Source organism: Ursus arctos, unplaced genomic scaffold, assembly GCF_023065955.2.
Source record: "Ursus arctos isolate Adak ecotype North America unplaced genomic scaffold, UrsArc2.0 scaffold_17, whole genome shotgun sequence".
In the NCBI taxonomy this organism is placed as follows: domain Eukaryota; kingdom Metazoa; phylum Chordata; class Mammalia; order Carnivora; family Ursidae; genus Ursus; species Ursus arctos.
In genome coordinates, this window is record NW_026622841.1 from 35,907,850 (window position 1) to 35,934,295 (window position 26,446).

Consider the following 26,446-nt stretch of genomic DNA (forward strand, 5'->3'; position numbering starts at 1 on the left):
GATACCAAAGCAGACAAAGACATCACAGGAAAAGAAAACTACAGACCAATATCTCTAACAATATAGATACAAAGTCCTCAATAAAATATTAGCAAATTAATTAATATAGGGGCGCCTGGGTGGCTCAGTCAGTTAAGCATCTGCTTTTGGCTCAGGTTAGGATCCCAGGGTCCTGGGATCACGTCCTGAGTCAGGCTCCCTACTCAGTGGGGAGCCTGCTTCTCCCTTTCACTTTGCCCCTCCCCCCTGCTTGTGCACAAGCTTGCTCTCTTTCTCTCAAATAGATAAAATCTTTAAAAAAATTAACTTCATTGATATATAGAAAAAGTATTATATACCACAACTCAATGGAATTTATCCTAGTAAGTTGGTTTAATATCCAAAAATAAATTAATGGGGTTAGAAATTTAAATATCTGTTTCAATAATGTTTATAATAACAGAATGAATGAATATTGGTATAATCGTACAATGTAACATTATTAGAAATGATCATGTACAGTGTACATTTACACAAAACAGTATGAACAGATTTCACAATGTTGAATTCAGCCTGACTTAAAAGGGTACATATTGAATTCCATTTATATACAGTACAAAAAGAGGCAAGACCAACCTATCATGTTCAAAGGTCACTGTAGTGGCTATCTTTCAGGCTAGAGGAGGGTGGTGACTTGAAGAGAGCACAAGGGGGCTTCTGAAGACAGATAATGTTCTGTTTCTTCATCTGAAGAACAGTAGTAACATGAATATGTTCAGTTTGTGAAAACTCAAAAAATAGTATGTGCATTTACTTACTTGTAAAATCAGCATTACTAACCAATACTGTTTGGCTGTTCTGCATTCACAGCATCAAAACAGACCAAAATGCACCATTTTTTATTAGAATGCTTCATTTTATTTTCTGAGACAGCTTCACCTACCTATCCTGTCTCATTTTTTCCCCATCAGCTATGTATTCCTCTTTTCGTCTATCTTAAATTTTTCTTCCTATTCACATTTTACCCTTTTTTTCCCCCTACAAATATAATTAGGTGTCTGGTATCTTTAAAAAACAAACACCTTTCAATCCTGTTGCCTAGTCCAACCAAGTGTCCGTTTTTTCCTTCTTGCACGATCACATTTCTCAGAAGGAATTATCATGTTTTCAATGTCTTATCTTACACTTCTTAACCCCTGGCAAGTACATTCCACAGGTGACATCTCTCAAGCCCTTCGTCTACCACTCCCCTAAATCCCAGATCACCTTAGCTCTCGTCTCCTTCAGTTCTCTGCCCCGTCCGTTGGTCACCTATTCTCTCTCCTGAAACACTCTCTTGGCTTTTATGATTGAACTGTCTGGGCTTTCCTCCTCCTCCAAGAAGCTTCTCTTTTCTATCTGTTCTTGCTCTTCCTGTCCCCAGACATTGGTATTTTATAATTTCCTGTTTATTTTCCGTAAGATCTCCCTTGGCAATGTCATGCCCTTCTCCATCTTCAATCATATTTTCAGATACTACCAAATCCTGCTAAGTTCACGTTTCTAAATGCCTGTCCTCTTTTTCTTATCTGTTTTGCCCTTTAATGCCCTCTACACAGTATGTCAGATACCGCCCCGAAGTACAATTCTTGCCATGTCACATGTAAGTGGCCTGCACTGATTACTAAAGGCATTTATAATTCCCGAGCCTGTCATTCGAAACTCTCCAAACCCGACCCCACCGCATCCCTGTCTAGGTTCCAGCCAGCCAAGATGCTGGGCTAATTCCCCAGCATGCCCTGAACTTCCCACTGGGGTGCTCTCCCTCAGGCCACTCCTCTAAGTCAACATTTTCGTGGTTGGGCAAGACTCAGCTTGAGTAGCGCCTTCTACGAGAGAAAATTATTGTGACTCTGCCCTGCTTGATCTCGGCCCTCCATGCTCTTGCCCACGACGGCAGGGTCGATCCTCCGCCTTGCACCCTCTCCAAGCCTCGTCTGGGCCCTTCCCTTCAACCTCCACGCACTCCTCCCCGTTAGCTTCTAGAACTGTCACTGAAAACGGCGTGTTTGTGGTGTACGAATGTGGTCTTGTCCTTCTCTTCCCCAAATTCACAGAGGGAGGGTTCTACTTTTATCTCCTTGGAGTTAGACCAGGCGCGCGCTCTCTCTCTGTATATTTCTTTTTTTCCTCCTTCTGTCGCCTGTCAACCATTTTGAATCGGGGCGGTTCCCACCAGATTCCACCCGGACACACACTCCCCCCAGCCTCGCACCCCTCCTCCCAGCCCTCCGCGCCCCGCTCCTGCCACAGAGCTGCAGTCCTCCGGGCTTCCTAGAGGGGCGCGCGCGCGCGCGCCCGCAGTTCCGGCGCGCGCGGCCCGAGGCCGTTCTGCTCGCTCCCTAGGGTCGGTGCGGCGGCCAGCCGAGCGAAGGGTGAGTGAGGTGGTCCGGCAGCGCGGCCCCGGGTGCTTCCCAAACCGCCCCCGTCCGGCCTCAGCCCTCCCCGCCGCTTTGCGTCAGCCTGCCCCTGCCACAGGCAGAGCCTGCTACCAGGTGGCCGCCCCTCCTCGACGCTTCCGCCCGCCCGCCCATGCGTCAGTCGGCCCATTTCTTCATGCGTTTGTCTGTTTGCCTGCTCATCCACCGCCCTAGCGTCCTTTTACTTCGCAAGCACTTACCCGGCGCCTGCTGTGTGCCGGGCCGCAGGCCGAGGAGTCGGAGATAAACTGAGGCAGACTTTCCTCCCACTTCTCATGTGGGCGGAGCTTGCTCCTGAGTCAGGTCTCGGCTGTCCGTCTTGACTTCCCCAGTCTAGGTTCGACCCTCATAGCTCATTCTCCTTTCCCCTTTGTAGTTCTTCTCACGACCAAGTTAGGTAATTATGTGTCCTTTCTATTTAACGACTGCCTCCCTACTAAATTTTTGGTTCTGTAATGGCAAAGACACTGCCTTTGTTTGTAATTCTTTGCTCAGTGCCTAGCGCAGTGCCTGCACAAAGTAGGCATTCCGTAAGTATTGTTAAAGAAATGTGTGGAAAAACACAGGATCTCCTTGAAAGTGCCATTGGTAGGTGGGGAAGGCAGTTCAGGAGAGTACATATCTAAGAGCATGGACTCTGGAGTCAGACCATTTGGTTTGAGAACAGTCCAGACTACATCACTTCCAAACCATGGGACCTGAGACAAATTATTAACTTCTCAGTTTCTGTTCAGGAGAACCGTAGAACCTAGATCATAAAGTGTTGTGAAGATGAAATGAACAGGTAGATGGTGCTTGATTGTACAATAAAAGCTCAATTAGAGTTTTCTGTTACAATCAAGGAAGAAAACAATGCAAATACATTGTAATAACAGCCATACTGCAGCAAGCAGTTTTGTCCAAAAGTGCCCTGGAGGTTCTTGGGTTGGTTGGACTAAGAGCTAGCTGGGACCAGGCTCTCACCTCCCAGAGGGAAGGGCCATATCTAAGCTCAGGGCTTCCAGCCCTCCACATGGGTTCCCTGGACAACTCCGAAACACTGACACTTAATAAACACAATTCTGGTTCCAAGCAGTCGACCTCTGTCCCCCACTGACAAGGCTGCTTTCTCAAATTTACACTATAAGAAGGCAGAAGGAGCTCTTCCTGAAGCAGCAGCACCTCTCTCCAGAATTCCCTTTTGTGGAATGATGGAAGAATCGAAGGCCCTGTGTTCATTTTACTGACCCCTAGCTGGTAAGTTTCCCCAATAAAGCCTATTCCATAACCCATGCCTTGTGATGTGGAATTTGCCTTTCCCTTGCGCCATATCTACTGTGCATCGAGAATCTGTTCTGGGCCAAGTGTTTTAAGATATGAGTTTTATTATTAGGTATGGTGAGGCCAACAGATCAGGAGATGATTGCCATTCAAAAGATGGTTTATTACTCTTAGTTTCCAAGAGGAGGAGGCATGCCATGCCCCACATGGTCACAGGGCAAACAGTACAGGATCAGTCAGGAGATCAGTGAGGGGAAAGTGGGCAGGAGCCTTTATTGTGGTTTCTGTGGGAAGGACTGGGTGAGGCAGGGTCAACAGGCTTAGGATTGGCTAGTTTGAATAGTTTCAGTGGGCTCTGAGGCATAGGTAAGCTCTCTGGCTTGTCCCTAATTTTCTGGCATCTGGCCCTGGGTGATGAGGGGAGGGGAATGGTGGCCCTTGATGTGAAAGCCCAGGGCAGGAGGTGGTAAGGTATGGGCTCTGGGTTAGATGGTTTGCATATGAAAAGCACACTTGTAGGTGAGTTTATTATCTCTAGGAATCTGCTAGCCCTGGGAAGGACAGTCCCTCCAGTGTAAGCAAGGTCCAGATGTCAAAACACCAGGATAAAAAGATATGCTTAATACACTAAGCACTACTCTGGATGTCTTATGTTACTTCCAATTCCTATAATAACAGTGCAATGAAAGTATTATTAACTCCATTTTTAGGAGAGAAAATGGAATCTTAGAAAGGGTTGGTTGGTCCCTGCTGTCACACAGCTATTAAGATAGTAGGCTGCACTATGATTCCAAACTGTTGGGTCATTTGACTCCAAAGCTGGTGTTCCTCCTGTGAGCTGAGTCATTTTTCTGCAGTATGAAAAGTGCCATGGAAACATCTTCCAGTCCTTTGAGGCATTTGACAATGTTGACCACTACAGTTTTTTCACTATAGTGGTATTTATTCATATATGTATGGCGCCTGCTCTGTGCTGTGCATTGGATTGGGTGATAGAGAATGGTGAGCAAAAATGTTGATGTAACTTATAGTTGATTCATGGAGAAAATAGGTATTAACCCAATAGTCCCACTAAATTATATAAACTGACAAAACAAGAACAGTGCTCTGACAGAAAGGAACATAATTCTCTTTAACTGTGTCTCTTATGACTCCTTGACTGACCCAACCCTGCCTGCACATCAGAATCACTTGCAGGATGTTTTATAAATACAAAACCAGAGGTTCTGACTCAGGCTGGGGCGCAGCTCAGGCATCTGTAAAATGAGATGAGTACAATCAAAGAGATTGGCTAAGGACTTTGATTTTGTTTTCCTGCATTTGCTTTTTAAAAGTTGGTTGGAGGAACAGGGTCAGATTTGCAATTTGAAGGGGTCTCTCTGGTTACAGTATGAGCAGACTGTGTGTTATTGTAGTGTGACAGCGTGGTTACTGGGATGAAGATAGTGGTGGCCGAGATGGGGAAGGGAGATTCTGGAGACAGGCAATAAAATCAATAGGACTTAATTTGCATTAAATACAGGAAGGAGGTGTTAGAGATGCGTCCAGGTTTCTAGAAGTGCAGCTAGGTGGATGTTCCTAATTCCCAAGAGGATACCACTGGGAGAGGAGCAGAATTGGAGTGGGAGGAATCATCAGTGGTCATGGATGTGCTGTTTGAGGTCCTTCTGAGAAATTCAAGATGCGTTACGGGAGTAAGGACCCGTGGGTAAATAGGGTTGGTGCTCAGATGAGAGGTCCAGAGTAGAGATGCCTGGGAGACAGTGAAGACAGTGCCAGACTTAAGGGCTAACCTGTGGAACTCTGTTGTAGAAGAGGGTGGGCCTGTGAAGGAGATGGAAGAAGAAAGAAAGACAATGGTTTACGATGAAAGACTTCCCTTCAGCCACATACCCATGAAAGATAAGTTGGTGAGGCATAATATTTATAATAAAAATTTAGTTATCACAAACATATTGAAATTAAAGGGCAAGATCCATGACATAAACCAGTGATCACTGAGTAAAGCACACATATCCATGTGATGCAGCCCTTGGTAAATGCTGTATACACAGTGATGCCTAGATCTGATGCTGCTTTATTATGGGATCTCTTAAATGCCAGTTGTCACATAGTAAGAACTAAAGAGCTATATTTAGTATTTTTCAAATACTAAAAAATTAAGAGGAAAAATATCCCCAAGTTTCTCTGTGTTTTGGTGCGTATGACAAAAACAGTTCAGGAAATGCTGTATTGTAGGTGTCTCAGATCTAATTTTGTCATAAATAACTCAGGAAATGATACCACCATCCTTTCAGTCACCAGCACCAGGCGAAAAGCTGTCTATGACTCCTCTTCCAAACCCTTATCGAGTGTGTCCCTAAGTCCCGTCAAATCTCCCATCTTTATCTTTGGCAGCCATAGCTCAGGCCCTCCTCGCCCAAATTGTTGCCACAGACCCCTTCCTGTCTCTTCTCCATACCCCTTCCTGAGTGGGCAGACAGACCCTCCAGCCATTGCCATGGCTGTGGGGCTCAAATGCAAACTCTGCAATATAATCTTTCAGACCCTTGGTCTACTGTCCCTCTGTAGGGGCCTCCTTTCTCACTATTCTTGAACAATTCCCCAGGCTCTGGCCTTTTTTGTTTGTTTGTTTTTGATTTTCTAAACATGGCTTCATATCAGAAGCATTTGGGGCAGTTATTGAAGTCTCCCCCCACAGAGTTCTGACTCAGGAAGTCTATTGTGGGGTCCATGCTCCATGGCTGATTCTGAGCCAGAGTTGACGACTGCTAGTCTGGCCTCCCTAAACCACCTGCAGCTCCCTCAGTGGGCCACATCTTCTACCCATTGTTGTCTTTGCTTGAATGACCTTTACATCGTCACCTGGCTCATTTCTTATCATACTCTGCTGGCATGTTTTCCCCTGGCAGGCAGCTCTCCTGGTCTTAGTTGCTTTTCTCTGTGTTACCTTGCCTGCTTCCCTCTATCCTGCATTTGCTGGTTTACCTGTTACTTTCCCATTCTAAGGAGTCTTTAAGGACAGACCTATAAATCTGAGAATCCTGTTCAGTATACTGCCTAGCACATAGCTCAAGTATTTGTTGAAATAATGGATGAAGGAATTCATTCCTCTTTTCTTGGTACTGTGACTTAAAGTCAAGAATTCTTTTTTTTTTTTTTAAAGATTTTATTTATTTATTTAACAGAGACAGAGACAGCCAGCGAGAGAGGGAACACAAGCAGGGGGAGTGGGAGAGGAAGAAGCAGGCTCATAGCAGAGGAGCCTGATGTGGGGCTCGATCCCATAACACCGGGATCACGCCCTGAGCCGAAGGCAGACGCTTAACCGCTGTGCCACCCAGGCGCCCCTAAAGTCAAGAATTCTTTGTACATTCACTCTGGCCATTCTCCATGACACTTTCCTAACATTTTCACCATCATTTAAAATATGTAGTATCAACCAAGATCGTCCTCGGTTAACCCATTCTGTAATAAAAAACAAGTGTTTGAGAATTGGTCAACTCTAGGTTCATGTCTTGGCTGCTATTTACCAGGTTGGGGCCATGGGTAAATTACTTAACTTTTTAAAAATCTCAGTTTTCTCATCAGTAAAATGGGGATGATAATACTTACCTCATCATTATTGTCAATCCCCAATAAAATAGTATTTGTAAAGTGCCCAGCCCATAGTAGGTGTTTATTTTATTTTTTTAAAAGATTTTATTTATTTATTTGACAGAGAGACAGCCAGTGAGAGAGGGAACACAAGCAGGGGAGTGGGAGAGGAAGAAGCAGGCTCCCAGCGGAGGAGCCGGATGCGGGGCTCAATCCCAGAACGCCGGGATCACGCCCTGAGCCGAAGGCAGACGCTTAACGACTGAGCCACCCAGGCGCCCCAATAGTAGGTGTTTATTAAGTGCAGATTCCCTTTGGGGGAGACCCGATGGCATAATAGAACTCAGTACTCTTGTAGCAGAGTCTGGTTCTGCTGGTTACAGGTTGTGTATCTTTGGTCAACTTAGTGCATCTCGGTAGCCTCATTTGGAAATAGGCATAATTATGATTGTTCTTTTGGAATTATTAGGGAAATTATATAAAACTTATGTTAAATATCCAGCTAGTGTTGGCATCTAGTAGGTACTCAATAAAATGGTGATTATTATTATTCTACAGTGTTTTTCCTGCTTTCCGTGATCCAGAAGCACTATGTATTATCCCTGATTTTGACCCTAACATTATTTCTGAAGTTTCAGTTGATTTTGGTGATTCTTAAATTTTCTATCTTGAAAAAATCCTGTATCATCTATTAATGTATAGTGTATATGAAAGCTCCCTTTTAGTCACTTCTCTCTCTCTCTCTTTTTTTTTTAAAGATTTTATTTATTTATTTGACAGAGACAGCAAGAGAGGGAACACAAGCAGGTGGGAGCTGGAGAGGGAGAAGCATGCTCCCTACTGAGCAGGGACATTCCCAGCAAGCTGGGATCATGACCTGAGCAGAAGGCAGATGCTTAAGGAGAGAGCCACCCAGGCATCCCATAGTCACTTTTCTTTACAGTGCTATACTCTCTGGCAGTAGATCTTTGAAAACCTGCATTTTTATTCTAAGCACATTTTTCCCCCCTGTGTAACATTAGCATTGTCCATCTCAGGAGTCCCCTGAAGAATCAGGATTCAGAAGGAATCTCTTAGACACAGACTTCCATTCCCTTCCTGACTCAACTGGGCAGCATTTTCAGACTGTCTCTGCCCAGAATGTCAGGAAAAGCTACAGGCCTGGCCTACCATGCTCCAAAAGAACAAGAAGGACTTATAATTGTGAAGGTTGAAGAAGAGAATTACGTTTGGGGGCAGGACCTTGGCCTTCAGGGAAACACCTGTAGCCTGGAGAACTTCCGCCAGCGTTTCAGGCAGTTTGGCTACTCTGATTCTGCTGGGCCCCGGGAGGCTCTGAGCCGGCTCCGGGAACTTTGCTACCAGTGGCTGAGGCCGGAGGTGAACTCCAAGGAGCAGATCCTGGAACTGCTGGTGCTGGAGCAGTTCCTGGCCATCCTGCCTGAGGAGCTGCAGGGCTGGCTGCGAGAGCACCGGCCTGAGAATGGAGAGGAAGCCGTCACTCTGCTGGAGGAGCTGGAGAAAGAGCTTGATGAGCCAAGGCAACAGGTAAGAAGTAGATGAATTGTTTGCTTGTTTTACCTATTATAAGTTAATGGGGAAGCCATTATGAGTGGCCTTGATGTCACAGCTATAAGAGAATTATAAAATTTTTGTCTTTTGGGTTATTATTTGTCCACTGGGATCAAGACAGTAGGGCTTTTAGGCCTGTTGTTCTCTATCTAATCATCTGAATGAGTTTCTGGCTCTAGCTGCCTTGCCTCGTTGTTCTAGGGTTTTTTTTCTTCTGTATCCTCAGAATCATAGTGCCGGTACTTGATTACTCCTAGGACACAGCTCATGGCCAAGGAATGATCTGGAAGGAAATGACATCCATAGGAGCACTGAAGTCTCTGAGTATACAGCTCCAGCCCTTGGAGAACCAGTGCAAGAGTGAGACTCAGGAGTCCCAGACTTCCCATGAGAAAGGTGAGCAGTTGCAGTCCATTTGGGGTTGAGGATGATGGTAGGGATATCAGCTGTGGCATAGTGCATTTTCTTAATGGCAGTCACTTGTGGCTGTTATTAAGTATGGTGGAAAGGCCCCCTCCCTGCCTTGAAATCTTCTTCCATTGGCTGTGCCTAGAATCTGAAATTCCAATATAATTTCTAACTTTGGGTTAAGAATTAAGGTCTTTAATAAAATTGTTTAATACCCCTAATATTCAAAGACAAATATGCTGTTTTTTTTTTTTTAATATTATGGTCCACTGGCAAGGCAGTACCTAAGATGGAGATGAATTATGTATCAGTAACAGAAACTACATAGTAACTTGAACAGGGATGTTCAATATTAAGAATTATGGACTGTCATGGGGTTAATTACTGAGTGGTAAAAAAAAAAAAAAAGAAACAACTCTAAAGAAGACAGGAATAACATACATAGGGAATCTTCAGGGCTGAGACAGAACCCCCAAGGAAGGCACAAATCTGTAAGAGTACCACGTCTTCCTGGACTAAGGATCTCACTGCCTCTGATTCCGTCTGCCTCCCATCTCTCTGGTCACATTAGCTCATTTCTCTGGACATGCTTCAGTTTCTTCACAGTCATTTGAAGTACAGGGATCAAAAACAAAAACAAAAACAACCCACCAAAAATCCAAACCTCTAGTGAGGGTCTGATTAATTTAAAATATACGACAGATTCATTCCCCAACTCTTACGTGTTGTACTCCATATGCTTTTGTTTCCTCCCAGTGGCACATTACTGTTGTGGACTGATAAATCTCATTGTGCTCATCTCTTTTCAGTCTTAGGGGTCTTAGTTAGCCCTGCCTCTGAAGAATTGATGTAGAGCATTTCACATCTCTCACCTAGGCTGTGAGGTTTAAATTACTGGGGGGATCCACCTTGCGAGGATTGTAAGAGTCACCATGTCATTTTTACAGCTTTATACCCTTGACTGTAATTTTCCCATAGGTTCTTCACTAGCCTAAAAGTATGTCTTGCCAGAAGAAGGGCCTGAGACATGGAGATTTGGGTGCATCTGATTTAAAGGAGGGCATGCTCTTCAGGAGAAATCTGGAAAGGAGTGAGAGAACCAGGGTTTGGAAGGGAAGAGATCAAGCCATGATGTGGTCTTGGGTAAAACCTAGCCTTGGCTTAATCTCTTAATCCCCCTCCCTGCCCCCTCCAGCATAACGGCACTGCTGAGTTGTCCCTTCTTAAGGCAGTGGGGTTGGGGGTGAGGCCGTGAGGATGTAAATGACATCCTGGGCCAGATGGTTCTCATCAGCCAGGGCAACTCTCCAGAGAAGGGGGCAGCTGTGGTTAGTAGGAGCCAACACTCAGAGCGGCTGGGGGAAGGAAGCACCATATTCATAAAGCAGGTCTGGGCAGGTAGTGTAGCATCATCCACATAACATTAAGGCTAAAAGCGTGTTTATTAATGTGTGTTTAAAGCCACATCCCCAGTTAAAAGGCTTTTAGACCACACAGGTCCCTGAACAGCTAGGGGACCTAGGGAAGAACTGCAGGCCTTGATGTTGAGCATCTTTGAATCCTGGCTTTTCCAATTTTGAATCCTATAGTCTTGCAAAGGTGACGTTGCCTCGCTGAGGCTTTGTTTCCTGATCTGCAAAACGCAATCAAGTTTAGAGGACTACTGGGAAGAGGAAAGTAAATGAACAGTTTTTCAGATTTTCCTCCTCAAAATAATTCAAGTTTCCTCAGCCATCATCTAGTAGTCTCCTTCTGAGTTACCAGAAATCTAGAAACGAGAGGGGCTTGGTTGTGCGAGCTGAAAGTTTGGCTCAGGCGGTCACATGTGCCTCTTGTTTCCATCTGCCTTTGACCATTTGCAGATAAGTCAGTGAACATATAAGACTCCCACCTGACCCCAGAATGAGTCAGGAAACCACAATATTCCTTTTCTTATGCTCTGAGCGTCTTGTCCTATTTGTTTACAATTGTTTGATCTACTTAGACCCTACCAGAACCTGCAATTGCCATAATGCCTGGTAGTTCCTGCTTATGTACCTCTGCTCAATTTTAACCCCGAAAGCATTTCCTAGTCATATATTCTGCTTGCCTGTTTTTCTAGGAGCACCACTTACTCAGGTTTCTTAGACGCTTTCTTTCTCCTGAATACTCCCTATCATCTCTTTTCCTTTCCCTTGTTACCAAAACACATATCTCCTCTAACCCAGGATTGTCTCCTAGCTTCCTGGTCTCACTGCTGCTTCTATTTATCACCATCTCCTCTAACTAATGTCTTTCCCTGCTCACCATCCCTCCTCTCCAGTGCTGACTCTCATTCTGTGTCTCTCTTACTCTCTGAGGGTGCCGCCTCTCACCACCCCAGGCTACTTCTCTAAATTCTAGATTGGGAAGCTGGTTTTTTTTTTTTTTTTTAAGGTTTTATTTATTTATTTGAGAGAGGCAGAAATAGCCACACAGAGCAAGAGTAGGGAGGAGAGGGAGAAGCAGGCTCCCCGCTGAGCAGAGAACCCCATGCGGGGTTTGATCCCAGGACCCCGGGATCATGACCTGAGCCGAAGGCAGACTCTAACTGACTGAGACACCCAGGTGCCCTGGGAAGCTAGTTCTTAAGAGTTTTCCTCCTAATAGGTGAATACCTATTTCATTTGGGTAACTTTCAATTTCTATTATAATAGATTCCTTTCTTCCAACATGGGGATCTAATGACACTAGTATTTCTATTCACATTTTTAGATGGCAAGCTGGCAGCTGACAGGGTATTAACAACAAAGCAAGGAATTATTGAATGTGTAGCATCAGCAGCCATGATATCTCCAGGAAGACTCCCTGGGGAAACTCCTTCAGGACAGATAGTTGAAGAAGCTTTGGGAGGTCTGGACAACTTTAAGAAGCCAAAAGAAACTGCTGCAAGGAGCAAAATGAGTCCATTCTCTTCCCAGGAAAGACATCTTAGTCTGGCAACCTTCAACAAGAAAATCTCCACTGAAGAGTGTGTCCTTGAATGTAACAAGAGTGAAAGGACTCTCAGTGTGAACTCAAATGTCTTGACACGACAGAGAGTTCATGCTGGAGGAAAGGTCTATGAGTGCTTGGACTGTGGGAAAGCCTTTTGCCAGAGCTCAAAGCTGATTAGACATCAGAGAATTCACACTGGAGAGAGGCCTTATGCATGTAAAGAGTGTGGCAAAGCTTTTAGTTTGAGCTCAGACCTTGTCAGACATCAGAGGATTCATAGTGGTGAAAAACCCTATGAATGTTGTGAATGTGGAAAAGCTTTCAGGGGAAGCTCAGAGCTCATTAGACATCGGAGAATTCACACCGGAGAGAAACCGTATGAATGTGGTGAATGTGGGAAAGCCTTCAGCCGGAGCTCAGCCCTCATTCAGCACAAGAAAATTCATACTGGAGACAAAGGCTATGAGTGTACTGAATGTGGTAAGGCTTTTGGTAGAAGCTCTGTCCTTATTGAACATCAAAGAATTCACACTGGAGAAAAACCTTATGAATGTAATGAATGTGGAAAATCCTTCAATCAGAGCTCAGCCCTCACGCAGCACCAGAGAATCCACACTGGGGAGAAGCCTTATGAATGTAGCGAATGTAGGAAAACATTTAGGCACAGGTCAGGCCTTATGCAGCACCAGAGAACTCACACCAGAGTTTAACTGTTGGGTAAGGATTGTACAATTGTGTAACACCAGGGATTCACTTTGGGGGTGAGATTCCTACTGAAGTGAGAAGTTTCCCAAGAGCAGCGTTTCTGTTCTTCCAGTCTAAGTCAGTACTTGCTGTACAAGGAGATCCACACAAAGATGGATGTTGATGTCTTGAATGGGCATCTTCACAGTAAAGCCAGTTTGGGGCAAAGATCCTGAAAGAGCTCCTTATAAGATGGACTGAGAGGTGGTGCCTCCAATGGCAAGGGTCTCTGTCCAGCAAGAACAGCCTGCATTTGGCAGTTGGAGGCATATGCCGAGCGTCACTCGGGTCTCTGAAGTGTTCAGTTATGAGGGTATGTTGAATTATGCCCTGGATCAGTTTATAGCTCATTCTGCCCCCTTGCCAGTTCTCTTCTCAGCCCTGAGCTTCCTGAGGTCATCGAGGTCTGTTTATTGTTCACCTGCTATGTGCCAGCCGTCGGGGCAGACATAGCCACTGCCCTCCCAGAGTTAAGGGCTAATGGGATATATATATATATAGCAGGTAATTACAGTAAAGTGTGATAAGTGCTTTGGTAGAATAATCTAGGATTCTGTCAAAATGCATGGCAGGGGCGCCAAACCTGGTCTGCAAGTCACTAAAGGCTTCCTGGATGTGATGAAATCTCTGTTGGGGAATAAAGGGTGGGTATAAGCCAGGTCAAGGCAAGAGGGAAGAGAACATTATAGACAGAGGTTATAGCACATAAAAAGGCATGGAGAGAGGATCTAGAGATGTCTCCTATGGAGGACTCCTCCAGCAGGAATTTGTTCACGTAGACCCTGGTTCAGAAGCCAGAACATGTGTTGGTTCCTCTCTTCCTGCTTATAATCAGTGAGTTGGGTAGCCTATCCCAGACCCAGAGTTACCTAAGAGACCTTGAGGTACTCAGGACGATTAGTGTGATGGTAGACTTTGGTGCATTGTATGGAAAAAGGCATGTAGGTACACCAAGGAAAGAAAACATATTGGGGGCTAAGGGACGGTGTTGGTGTCCCATAACCCTAGGGCTCAGGAAATGGGAAGCTGACAGGAGCATAGGAGTGGGAGATCTGCCTTCCCAGGATCCACTATTCCTCATTTCCTGTCCCCTCCCTTTATCATCAGGCTCGAAGCTACATGAAGGCACACTAAGGCTTACTAAGCTACTTGAAGGCAATAAATTCTACTTCTCTGCTAATTTTTATTTTGGCAGTTTTAATTAATCCACCATTAATTGCTGAAGGCAATTCATATGTAAGAGGTTTGATTTTCTTCTAAGATATCCTGATTTCTGTTCTGGATACTGTCTCTTTTGAAGACTTGGTGATCAAAGCTGTTGTGGGTAATAGGGGAGGTGAAGTTGGGCGGCGGGGGGCAGGGGGGGTCTTTGTGTCCACAGGTTGGGGGATTTTCATTGAGTGAAGTCAATCAGAAGTCTGGAGAGACCCTTCAAATGGGTGAAGTTGCCTTTTCCTTTAGGTGACAATCTGAGGATTTCATGTTTTTAATTTAATAGGTTTTTTTCCCAGGTTGTGAATTGTAAATGTTGGTAATATAGAAAATGAGAAAGTAGAAATCACCCTCAATCCTACCACCTACAAAAACATTGTTAATATTTTGCAGTTCTATTATTTTTTTCTTTACCCAACCCTAGTATTTTTTGGTAAAAATCCTGTTTGGTAAATCATTTTTAGTAACTGATTTTAACATTCATACTTTGAGTATATACTCAAACTGTTTAATATTAGAATGTAATACAAGATGTAATAAAATTTGAATCTAAGTTTTGCTTTGAAATGATTTGTTCAGGAATAGAGAGCCTAGTAACATTAAGTGGAGGTGTGCTGGGAGAAGCGGGGAGGGAATTGTGGCAGGAATTGGTGTGCTTGGCTTTTATTTCCTGGTTCAGGTGTCTGGAAATGTAGCTAGTCCCTTGCACTGCAGTTCACCAGGTGAAGTCACAAAATTTAGGGGCAGCTGGTTGAGAAACCATGGGAAGGAGAACAAGTAGCCTCTGTAAACACATAAACATTGTGTCCACCAGAATCAGGAGGCTTCCCCTGCTTCAGGAGCAAGAGCCTCAGAGACTGCCATGGACTTCCCCTCCTCTCTCAGCAGGTCCTCAATAGAAACACATGCAGAAAACCCCCAAGACGCTTTAGATTTGTGGTCATTTGCACCAGCCAAGACAGCTGCAGATGATAAAGTTACTGAGTAGCAATGTCTGGTTCTGACCCACCAGAAAGCAGGGTGCGGGTGGGTATCAATGGGGTCTGCCCATAGGGCTCACCCTTCCTCTTTGCCGAAGTGCTCTCCAGGTCAGTTTCTTCTGCATGGGAAATATTCTAATTGGCAATCCCCCTTACTTGAAGGATTCATTTAATGGGGCAAGAGAAGAAAAGGATTTCACAGGGGAGCTTGGAGATAACCGTGGTCAGATTTGCTTAAATTTCCAATCTCCAGATGGACAGTTAATTGCAGTCTATGGAAATGAGGAGGGAGAAGGCGAGAGGTAGGAAAGTGATATTAAGCACGCTGCCTAAATTGCACATCTTTTAAAATCACCTTTGACATCTATCTTATATTGGTGCCTGCTCTCTTTCATAAACACATAGAATGTTGAAGCTTTGTAAGGTCATCTACTTCAGCTCTTTTAAACTGAGGGTTGAGCTGTGAGGTGACTTGCTCATGGCTGTAGAATTCATGGAAAGCACTAACATGAACAAAGGGCTCTACTTCAAGGTTATTGCTTTCCTCAACTACAGATATTCTTCATGCAAATAACTTGTATTTGCCACTGTCACTTAACAGTGAGGAAGTCATGGGGCAGAGTTAACAAGTTAGATAACCTCCAAGGACTTGGGAGGACAAGAGATGCTACAGAAAGCATGTGTTTTTCTTACTATTTCTTGACTATCCTGGGCGCTCATTGCTTTTAACCTTTTTTCTCTAAGATTAGAAGTATTTATTGGAAGAAAGTTTGGAAGACTGTAAATCACAAGAAAAAATTAAATCACCTATAATTTTATCACCCAGAGACAGCCAGTGTAGCACTCTGAGATTACGTATTTCCAGGATTTTTAATGCATAAATATATTTTTACATGGAGTCATATTGTACATGTTCTATTTTTACTTAATATATGCTGTCATTTCTTTTGACATCAATCAACATCACTTTTTAAATAGCGTTTAAGACTTCGTATACATTCATGATGTTTTCTGAAGCATACATTTCCAGGTAGAATTTTTAAAGTCAAAAGGCAATGCTTAAGGCTTCTGGTATTGATTGCCAGAGATCCTACGTATTCACAGCTCACCAGCAGCATTGGAGTCCCAATTTCCCTGAATCTCTGTTTTATGAGGGGAAAAAAAAAAGTGCCACCTCAACTCTCACATTTTTAATTCTAGAAGGCTGACTGTCACCCATTGGCATTTATTCTTTTGTGACTTAAGTACAATTTTTTCTACTGGGACTTTTTCATGGGGAGATACTATAGAGAAGTGGCTCCACCGAAGGGTTTTGTTTTCCTATTGCCTGGGTTCAAAGTCTGACCTCATCACTTCTCAGCCATGATATTGACTAATCCATGATCCTAAGCCTTCATTTCCTCATCAACAAAATATGCGCTGTCAGAGAAACAACAAATATATACAAAACCCTCAGCAAAGTACCTATTATGTTTCTTATTGATATATGTTAATAACTTTCTATAAATAATCTCTCCCTTTTGTAATATATGTTATCAATTCCTCTTTAACAACTGTCCTTCCCTTTTCAGTTTGAGTCTTTATCTTGGGAAAGGAAACAGAAGAGGTAAATATGAATAGCTCTTATCATGTTACTTTGTTATCCTATCCCTGTCTTTTCTCACATTATCTCTCCAAGCATGGGGATTTAGCCCACCTGCCCTTCTTACTGGTTAGTATCTGCTTATCTGTGTGTGTCCTAACAAGAGCATTATCTCATAAAAACTCTTTTCCTCAGCTCAGGATTCTAGATTCCCATAGATTTCTATTTTTGGCAAGATTTTAGAACTCTGACCTGTTAGGTATTTTTGAATAACAGCTTTTTCTGTTGCTGACTAACCTATATCCCTTCCTGCATTGCACTGAGAAGCACCAGTCTAGGGATACTTTTCGGGCTGGGTCCCTCAGAAGAGGATAGTCTCTCGATGGAGCAGGACTGTTACTTTTTGTTGCCCCTTCCCTTTAGCATTGTCTTTAACTAAAATTCACAAGACTGTGAAATACTGCTGATAAAAGGCAAAACTGAACACATGTGAGGTGCCTGGAGAATAAGTCACAGACCCAGTGAATGACAAATATTTTTTAGCACCTGAGCCCAAGGGAGTGTGCTAGAACTGTGGGGGTCCAGCCCCAGAAACAAATGTGGTAGCCATAGCAGCTTCTGACCCAGAGCCTTGCGAGCGAGCAGGAAGCAGACAGCAGCTCTGATAGGCTTAAGAACCAAAGGAGTCCTGTTTAGGAAAGGGAAGATTTAGAACTCTAACAGGCGCTTAACCGCTAAGCTGGGCTCTTTCTAACCACCCCACCTCCCCCAAACACACACAAGGTCTAGCTGAGCCTATAGGCAAGGAAACTAGTTATTAACCCTTTCCCCTGGTTCACACCAGACCAAGACAAAGCTCTGCTCTACTCTGTGGTCCAAGAACTCCAGGTTTTGTCTAACAGAAGCTTCTCCGCTGACTCCTATTCAGCTACATCCATGCTTCTCTTACAGACATGACTCCACTTCAAAAGGAACTCAACAGGAACACTCCACACAAAATGGCCTTTTAATTTCTCAGATGTGCCAGACATTCTTCCTGACCTTTGTCTATTTTTCCCTCTACTGGGAATATTGTTCCCCGGCCTGCCTACTTCCCTGGCCAACTCCTGGTCACCCTTGAGTTCATTTTTCTCAGAAGCTTTCCCTGATCCAAGGTTGGGTCAGGTCCTCCTTAATGTCACAGAGCCCTGATCATACCATATGCCAGTTTGCCTTGCCCATCCAACTGTAGAGATGGTCTTATTTCTCGTTGTATTGCTAGTGCCTGGCACAACATAGGCCCTCAAAAAATAGCTGTTGGATAAATTAATTTGTATTCTTTCTTTCCACTACCTCAGTTCTGGACTGCCCTGGGCTCAACACATCATTGATGAACTGTTTCCCCATCTGTCTTGCTGCCCTGTCACTCACTGTTTGTAATTGGCTAGTAAAATTTTGTATTCCTGAGACAAAATGTCCCTCATACTGTCCACACCATATCCCAAACCTGGTATATGGACAATCAGATGCAGTGACAATCCGGGTTGCTGAATGAACCCTCTTCAGACATTCTCATGGAAAATGAGGTTTCAAAGTTATATTTCCATTTTTCTTATTTCCTGAGTATTCCTAATGGTAAGAGAAAAGCTGGAAGTAGTGATTCTTCCATCTGCTGTTCTGATTAGTCCTAGGAAAAGCTTTCAAGGGACAATCTGCAGTAGCATTGGGAATGGCTGCTTAGTTAAGTCAGAATGACTCCAGACTTGGTAGTTTACCAGCCTGGAGTCTTGTTCCAAAGTAAACCCTTTCAACTAACAAAGAAAAATCTGACCAAAGTATTTACAACATTCATTGTATTCACAAGTTATTTTACAGTGTGGACTCTCTGATGGCGCATGAGGACTGATCTGTGCCTGAAAGCCTTCCCACATTCGTTACATATGTAAGCTTCATCCCCAGAATGGATTCTCTGATGCTGAACAAGGGCTGAGCTCCTTTTGAAGGTTTTGCCACATTCATTACACTGATAAGGTTCCTCTCCACTATGAATTCTCTGATGTCTGATGAGGTTTGAGCTCAAACTGAAAGCTTTTCCACACTCATTACATTCATAGGGTTTCTCTCCACTATGTATTCTCTGATGGGTTATCAGCTCTGAACTCTGCCTGAAAGCTTTTCCACATTCATTACATTCATAAGGTCTCTCTCCTGTATGAATTCGCTGGTGTCTAATAAGCTTTGAGCTTTGGCTAAAGGTTTTCCCACACTCATTACACTCATAGGGTTTCTCGCCAGTGTGAATTCTTTGATGTATAATGAGATATGAACTTTGACTGAATGCTTTGCCACATTCATTACATTTACAAGCTTTCTCCCCAGTATGAATTTTGCGATGTCTAATGAGGGCTGAGCTCTGATTGAAGGCTTTCCCACATTCACTACATTCATATGCTTTCTCACCACTGTGAATTCTCTGATGAATGATAAGGTATGACCTCAAACTAAAAGCCTTCCCACACTGGTTACACTTATAGGGCTTTTCTCCAGTATGGATTCTCTGATGTTGTGTTAGAGAGGAATGCTGTTTGAAGCTGTGCCCACATACATCACATCTATAAGGTCTCTCTTCTGTAGGAACTTTCTGATAAGTTATAGAGTTTGTACTTAGAATTAAGCTGCTCTGAGGCTCATGACGGACTCTCTTTCCTACAGATTTGTGTGTGAAGATTACTTGATTAAAACTGACCCCTTGGGAAGGGGATCTTCTTAATTTCTCCCTTGTAGCACTTTCTTGTTGCCACTCTAAACTGCTGTCATGTTCACTAACTCCTCCAGATGAAGGTTCCTGGGGACATCCTTGTGATTTTTCTCCCAAAATGTCCTTCTTCGTCGCTGATTCGCTGTTCTCACAATCTGAAATGATAACAGCCAAAACAGACTGTTTATTTCTCTAGTCACTCTCAGTACCCACTTTCTACGTAAGAGAAAACAGAGGCTTCTACCCACAAAAGAGGGCGCGGTCCACACACATCTTTCTTTAAGTGCCCGTACTGGCGCCTCCTCCTTTCTAAATACAAAGGCCTACATCTACAGTTGGAAGTTTATTCTTTCCTGCTTCCTCTGAAACTTAGCTTGATCAATTAGCTACTATTCCTTTCCTATTATTTTCACCTTCTTTCTCTGCTGACTCCTGTTCATCAGCATTTAAATAAGCCCAAATTTCTCATCTGTTTCAAATCAAGCTCCTTGCCTACACATCTCCTTCCTGCAACCTCACTTCCATTCAGAGCAAAGCTTTTTGAAGAGTTATCTGTACTCATCTCTGTTCTGCAATCTGGTTTCTGCCTTCCCTGCACAGCTCCTCCCCGCCATGCTACTCTCATCAAGGTCACCAACTTCATAGCTGCTTAATCTAATAAATACTTTCTGGATCTTATTCGGTTCGTTTCTCTGTAGCATTGACACTAAGGACCACACCTTCCTTCTAGAGACATTTCTTTTCCAGCTGTATTAGCCTGATTTCTGGGGCTCTTCCTTCATAGATTCAAGGCCAATCACTCAAACACAAGGTCCTTCAGATTCTGTTCTGGGCTCTCTTGTATCCTCAATCTTCAAACTCTCTACCACCTAAGTTTCAGTCACTACTTATGTGATAAGCTAACGTCTCCCCAGATCCCCAATTCTATTTTATTAAGCTCTAGACTCTCATCTCCAATGCTAATTGGGATATTACTTGTGAATACCTCACAAGCACCAAAATAGCCCAGACTACACATCATCAGATATATTTTTTTCCTTGTATTTTCCCATTTACACGAATAGCACCATTATTAACCAAGTTGTTCAAAAACCTAAGTATCATCACAACAACTTTCCCACATTCTCCACTTTTAATCATGACCAGCTATGGCAATGCAATTTGAAATACTGGTGAACAGGAGGCAGCTCTGATCTTCCCATCTCTCACCAGAATACATCTTGACTTATTCACTGTGGCCATTTAGATTTTAACAGTCTCTAACAGGACTCCACTCTTGCGTTCCTCAAATCCATCCTCCACTCTGCAGCTAAGTTCTAAAACACAAGTCCAATCAACTACTCCCCTGTCCAAAACCTTTCAACCGTGTTCCCCTGTACTGTTCAAACTAATTAGGATGATCTACAAGTTTTCACAACCTGGGTCTCATTCTCCTCTGGTTGTGTTTCACCATCTCTCCCCTATGAATTCTCTATTCAAGTTAAATTACCTGCAATTCCCAGAAAGGACTGTATTCTCTCACCTTCAGGACTTTGTGGCCTTTGCTTGTGTTATTGTAATATAGGAAATATATATTTGGTCTTCATCCTCAGTTCCTGGCACAGAGCTTTTAAAGCCCTTGCAGTTTCCTAAGTGATGGAGGTGAGAGGAGTGTCTTTGGTGATTCATTAATAAGCCCCTAACAACCAGTACCTCAGTTTATGCTAATGAGGTACTTGGTGAAGGGCAGGGGCTGACTGCCAAAGGAACCAACTATGTGACTAGAAGGTTGAACTTTCAGCCCCACATTTGGACCTCCAGGGAAAGGGACTGGAGATTTAACCACCAATGGCCAATGATTTATCAACCATGTCTACGTGATGGAACGTCTATGAAAACCTTAAACACAGGGGTTCAGAGAGCTTCCGGGATAGTGAATACACCCAAGTGCTACAACAGTGGTGAACCTCTAACTTTCAGGGACAGAAGCTCCTGTGCTCAAGACCCTTCTGGATCTTGCTCTGTGTACCTCTTCATCTGGCTGTACGCTTGTGTCCTTTATAAATTGGTAAGAATAGGCAAGGTGTTTCCCTGAATTCTGTGAGCTATTACAGCAAATTTTGAAACCTGAAGAGGTGGTCACGGAATATCAAATTTGCAGCCACACTGGACAGAAGTGAAGGTGAGCTGGGGATTCATTTACATGCGACTGGCATCTGAAGTGGGGGGTGGGAAGGCAGGCAGTCTTGTGGGACCAAAACCTTAACCTGTGGGGTCTGCACTAATGCTGGGTAATCAGGCTCAGAATTAGTGTTGCTTAAGATGAGGGAAAACCTCACACATTCAGTGTCAGAAGTGCTGTGAGTAGAAAAAACAGTTTTTTCCCTTTAGGATGGGACACTTCCTTCCACCTGTTTACCTGGTTTTCTCCTTACTCATAGTTCAAATTTTAGTTTAGGTGTCTCCTCCTCCAAGAAGTACTCCTTGAACCTCTAAGGTTGGGTTAGGTGTGTTCATATGTGCCCCCATAGTACCTAGGGCCTATTTTTATTCTGTAATTTATTATGCTATATTGCCATTGTCTTTTTGCTTGTCCACCACCCCATCTAGATGTCAAAGTTCCTTGAAGGTAGAGACCCAGTGCCTCCCACAGTACCAGACACGTGTTAGCACCCTATTAAGTTCTATAATCAAGGAATAAATGAAGAAATGACAGGGAAACTGAAGCAGGAAGGGCTGACTGCACTTCATGAGGGTTGCTGAATACAAAGCTGCTGAAGTGGGTACCTGTGGTCTAGAGTAAGACAGGTGAGGCTCACATGTGGCATGTTTGTAAAATGCATTTAATTCTGTGTCCTCAAAACCAGAGGCCTGATAACAGTTCCCAGATGAGTTTCTACGTTCTTACCACTTTTGGGGGAAAGGCAAGGTTCCCAGGGTTTCAGCTGTGTCTTTAAAGGCTGGAGTTGGATGTTTGTTAATTCTTGGGATGTTCCAAGACCTGTCAAATCCTTCCAAGGCACTGCTGGTCCCTGAAATCAGTAAAATATGGTTAGCTTTGTGAGAAACTCCCTAGGGAAAATGCTTAGTAAAAATTTCAAAGAGGGCAATGAAGACATCTCAGGGATGAGCAACAGGGAAAAAAGAACTATTTAAGGATAGAGATAGGTATAGCCCTAGTAGTCACTGCAGGGTATGGTTTGGCAGAGACAATTTTCCATTCCACTGCTAGGAAGATGCCACATGCTCCAGTCCATAAATTTCTCTTCCCACAACATATCACATCTCCCTGTTCCCACCTGCTGCTGCCTTGGATCATCAAATTCCCTCTCCAAATCCTCCAACAGGGTCACAGCTTCCTCGCCGCTTTTTGGGCTATGTTGCTGAACCCAGATCTGCAGCTCCTCAGGCAGGATGCTCAGAAACTGTTCCAGCACCAGCAGTTCCAGGATCTGCTCCTTTGTGTGCAACTCTGGCATTAGCCACTGATAGCAAAGCTCCTGGAGTCGGCCCAGAGCTTCCCGGGGTCCAGGTGTCTCCTGGTAGCAAAACTTTCTGAATTGCTGGCGGAACAATTCTTGGCACGATCTGGTACTCCCACTCTGCTTACATTTCTGACCCCAGGAAAGGCTTTCTTCTACTTTCACTAGTATTAGCTCTTGATCCTGAGGATTCTGAGGTCCCAAAGTTGAAACCGCTCTGGATTCCACAGCCATTCGGGCCTAGATAGCTGAGCAAAAAGCTCACTACAACTGGGTGCTGTATTTCAGAGTCTGAGTAATCTCTTCTTACCTGAAAAATATAAAAGCACTGTTAACTTATAGCAGTGGGGGAAAAAAATCTTGTAAGAACTTACAATAAAGGTTAGTCATCCCAGTAATATATTGAAAGGGAACATGTTTGAGACTATAACTAAAATAATCAAGTGACAAGCTAAAGATCACTCACCCCATTTATTACCCATTTAGAACTTCTGCCACTAATGCTATAAGACATTATTTTAGGAGCAAAAGAATGCAATATTACCATGAATCACATAATGAGACATTTCCTGTTCAATTCTTTCAGTCCCGATGGTATCAAGGAGAAAAACCTGTCCTTGTCTGTAAAACTTGCAGAACTCCCTTTTAAATAAAGTACAAGCCTCAGACTTTTAAGGGTAACAGGATGTAGCTAGAATTTAATAATGCTGACTTTTAAATTTTTATTTTTAGGGGCACCTGGGTGGCTCAGCAGCTTTAGCGTCTGCCTTCGGCTCAGGTCATGATCTCAGGGTCCCGGAATGGAGCCCCGCATCGGGCTCCTTGCTCAGTGGAGAGCCTGCTTCTCCCTCTCCCTCTGCTGCTCCCCCTGCTTGTGCTCTCTCTGCCAAATAAATAAATAAAATCTTAAAAAATGAAAAATAAAAATTTATTTTTAGTTACCTGCTATGTATGGCAAATAATGTTGACTTTCATTTGCAGGAGTAACATTTTAAAAACTTCACGTTAAATATGAGTTGATTTAAATAAAAACACTTTTCTTATAATGACCATTTGATCAAATTTAGTTTTCAATGCATTTCTTCAACAAACACTGAGGCACTTACCATGGGCTCTGTCGTGAGCCAGGCATAAGAATACAAAGGTTTTTGCTTGTGAGAAACGAATCGACAGAGGAATTAACCAAGAAGTGTTTGTTAAATGCTTATCGTGTGCTCAAAAACATGTCCATTATCATAGAGACACAAAAGCACCAAAAAGGTCAAGCTCAGTTCTCAAGCTTAGAATATAGAGTAAAACATTTTTTAGAGGGGAAATACGGCAACAAATCATTATGTTTTAAATTTTGTGATACAGAACCCACACGACCTGATTCTAAGATGGGTGAATATCGACAGGAGGGCATGCCCTTGAAACTACAGGACAGATCAATACAATCTGATCCTAACAGTACAGATAACTTCGAGATTAGAGAACGTAGGCTAATATTTAGGTTTATTAAGGCAGCCTGGCCGCGTCAGCCTATTTTTATAGCTCAGTTAAACTACAGCATTTGCAAAGTCACGGTGTGGGGGAGTAACTGCCCTTTCCGCTGGAAAGCAAGGGCTTGAGCTGCCCTCCCCGGCTCCCCAGGACGCTCGGAAACGCCACCCGGACAAAGGGCTGTGGCCCCGGGATGGGCAGGCCCAGGGAGCAGGGCTCCTTCACCTAGCGCCCGCCGCCCGGGCCGCGCACCCTCCCCGCCCTCCCTCCGCTCGGGGCCCGCGTCCCTCACCACGAAGCCCAGCAGCGGCCAGAGAGCAAGCCGCCGACTCGGAGCGGCGAGCCACAAAGGCCGGAAGTGCGCTCCCGCGGCCTTCCGCTCGCGCGTCCTCTGGAGCTTCTGTGCGCCCGCCCCGTGCTCACAGGCAGCCAATCGGCGCCGCGGATCCTTCGTTCCCACCGCCTTTCCTCTCCGGCGTTCAGCCCCGCGGAGCGTCGAGGCCCGGGCGAGGGCGAGCTGGGAGGCGGGTGTCCTTGTGAGAGGTCGTTCCACCCGGGAGGGCACTGGTCCCCGCCTCTGCTGCCTCCTACCCTGGCCTTCTCCTGCGCCACCCACCTCCCGCACACCGCTCCCCATCATCCGCAGTTTTCCAGAAAAGTATTAAGATTTTCTTGTAATTCTACTGCGTTTCCAGTACCTCCGGCCAAAAGTAAACGCGTGAACAGGCTGAACTAAAAATAACCACTTCTGTTGCTCTTCCGTATGCATACTATTTCAGACTTATAAGAGCTCTGTGCGGTAGCTGTGTTATGCCCACTGCCCAGCCGTCGACACTGCCCAAAGTCCCCGTCGTTCAAGGGGACTCTGGTGTCCCACGCTGCGACTCTAACGAGGGGTATTCCCCATTTTCCACTGGAACCCAGTCGGCTTTAAGACTTAGTGATTTAATTTTTCTTTGACCATTCAGTAGGTGAAAAATGATGCTTCATGTCGTTTTAGCTTGCATTTCATTTAGATTAGGGACCTTGAGGTTAAGGTATTTTCTTTCATGTTTATTGACCATTTATGGTTTTTTAAAGAAATGGCTTTTCCCATTTTTTAAAATTGAGATGTTACTATTTTCCTTTTATATTTGCGATAGTTTTTTTACTTGCAAGTTTATCAACTCATGTTCCAAATACTTTCCTTTTATTTAGTTATTTTAAAAATGTTAGTACAAGGTGATGTGTATACGTGGAAACATCTTTTGTAAGCTAAGACCATTAAGACACGTATTTGAGAAAAAAATAATTAGCTTTCAGAGTGATTAACTAAATCTCAATCATTGTGAACCAGCTATGGTAATTTTACAAATGAAGAGAACAAATAATATTACTGTATGTTTCAGTTATCCGTTGCTGCATAAATAAAACTGCAAGTATTTTATTGTTCACAGTTCTGTGGTCAGGAATTCAGGTAGGGCTTAGCCGAGATGGCTAGCTCATGCTCTCTCAGGTGTCAGCTAGCATGGCTTACCTAGGCCTAGAAGATCCAAGAAGGCTTCACTCACATTGCATGGTATTGGTGCTGCCTGTTTCCTGGAGTTACTTGATTCTCCTCTATAAAGCTTCTCTCCATGTAGTCTCTTCATCATTCAGGAGGTTAGCCTAAGCTTTCTTATAGGGTGCAGGGCTTCCAGTAGAGTGAAGGAGAAAGGGAATAGGCTAGCTCTCTTAAGGCCTAGGTCTGGAACTGGCATTACATTACTTCTGTATTCTATTCACATAAGGACAAGATTCATGGAAAGGGGAAATAGACTCCATCTTTTAATAGGAAGAACAGTTTGAACATAGAGGAAATTTAGGCAGTTATCCTCGCATCCAGTTTACCTCAACTTCTTATATAGAGAAGCCTACTACTTAGGAGTGGAACTGTTGAAAGAGAGAAGGAATGCTTTTGATTGCAGTAATAGAAAACTTTACTAAATATCCGTATTGTTTAAGCCTTCTTATTGTCCCACATAGCTACATGTGTGGAG

At 43.9% G+C, this 26,446-nt stretch overlaps 3 protein-coding genes across 16 annotated transcripts in view; 1 reads left to right on the forward strand and 2 right to left on the reverse strand.

Moving 5' to 3' along the window:
* Window positions 1-3,041, reverse strand: part of LOC113253334 (zinc finger protein 271) — a 22,251-nt gene extending 19,210 nt beyond the window's left edge. The window contains exon 1 of the mRNA XM_057313131.1: window positions 2,639-3,041. The gene's annotated coding sequence lies outside the window, so the exon portion shown is untranslated. The remainder of the gene's footprint in view (window positions 1-2,638) is intronic.
* Window positions 1-14,739, forward strand: part of LOC113253335 (zinc finger and SCAN domain-containing protein 30) — a 20,761-nt gene extending 6,022 nt beyond the window's left edge. The window contains exons 1-5 of one of the 10 annotated variants that reach the window (XM_057313138.1): window positions 2,326-2,393; window positions 7,420-7,581; window positions 8,333-8,843; window positions 9,125-9,263; window positions 12,009-14,739. In XM_057313138.1, the coding sequence (XP_057169121.1) occupies window positions 8,436-8,843; window positions 9,125-9,263; window positions 12,009-12,940 (1,479 nt within the window). In that variant the 5' untranslated portion in view covers window positions 2,326-2,393; window positions 7,420-7,581; window positions 8,333-8,435 and the 3' untranslated portion in view covers window positions 12,941-14,739. Of the gene's footprint in view, window positions 1-2,299; window positions 2,394-7,419; window positions 8,844-9,124; window positions 9,264-12,008 lie in introns of those variants that run through there. The other 9 variants (XM_057313139.1, XM_057313137.1, XM_048218611.2 and 6 more) reach the window with 9 other exon arrangements.
* Window positions 14,740-16,017: 1,278 nt separating this feature from the next.
* LOC123000113 (zinc finger protein 397) lies at window positions 16,018-25,140 on the reverse strand. Of its 5 annotated transcripts, XM_057313134.1 has the most exons (6): window positions 24,721-24,802; window positions 23,685-23,829; window positions 23,491-23,588; window positions 22,764-23,256; window positions 22,373-22,496; window positions 16,018-19,640 (listed from the first exon to the last, which is right to left on the reverse strand). In XM_057313134.1, exons 4-6 carry the CDS (start codon window positions 23,178-23,180, stop codon window positions 18,592-18,594), a joined length of 1,590 nt encoding a protein of 529 aa, XP_057169117.1. In that variant the 5' UTR covers window positions 23,181-23,256; window positions 23,491-23,588; window positions 23,685-23,829; window positions 24,721-24,802; the 3' UTR covers window positions 16,018-18,591. The 5 variants fall into 5 exon arrangements, with proteins under 5 accessions (XP_057169117.1, XP_057169115.1, XP_057169116.1 ...); XM_057313132.1 differs by lacking the exon at window positions 23,491-23,588 and having other exon boundaries at window positions 24,721-24,827; XM_057313133.1 differs by having other exon boundaries at window positions 23,491-23,829.
* Between the last annotated feature and the right edge of the window lie 1,306 nt (window positions 25,141-26,446).

What these genes read in the sequence shown, in the direction of transcription:
- LOC123000113 (XM_044382941.3), bottom strand. Translation starts at nt 23,180, where the DNA reads ATGGCTGTGGAATCCAGAGCGGTTTCAACTTTGGGACCTCAGAATCCT. An exon ending in ATGATCCAAGGCAGCAGCAG is followed by an intron (nt 22,497 to 22,763) that starts GTGGGAACAGGG and finishes TACTGATTTCAG; the next exon opens with GGACCAGCAGTGCCTTGGAA. An exon ending in TTGCCTTTCCCCCAAAAGTG is followed by an intron (nt 19,641 to 22,372) that starts GTAAGAACGTAG and finishes TTATCATTTCAG; the next exon opens with ATTGTGAGAACAGCGAATCA.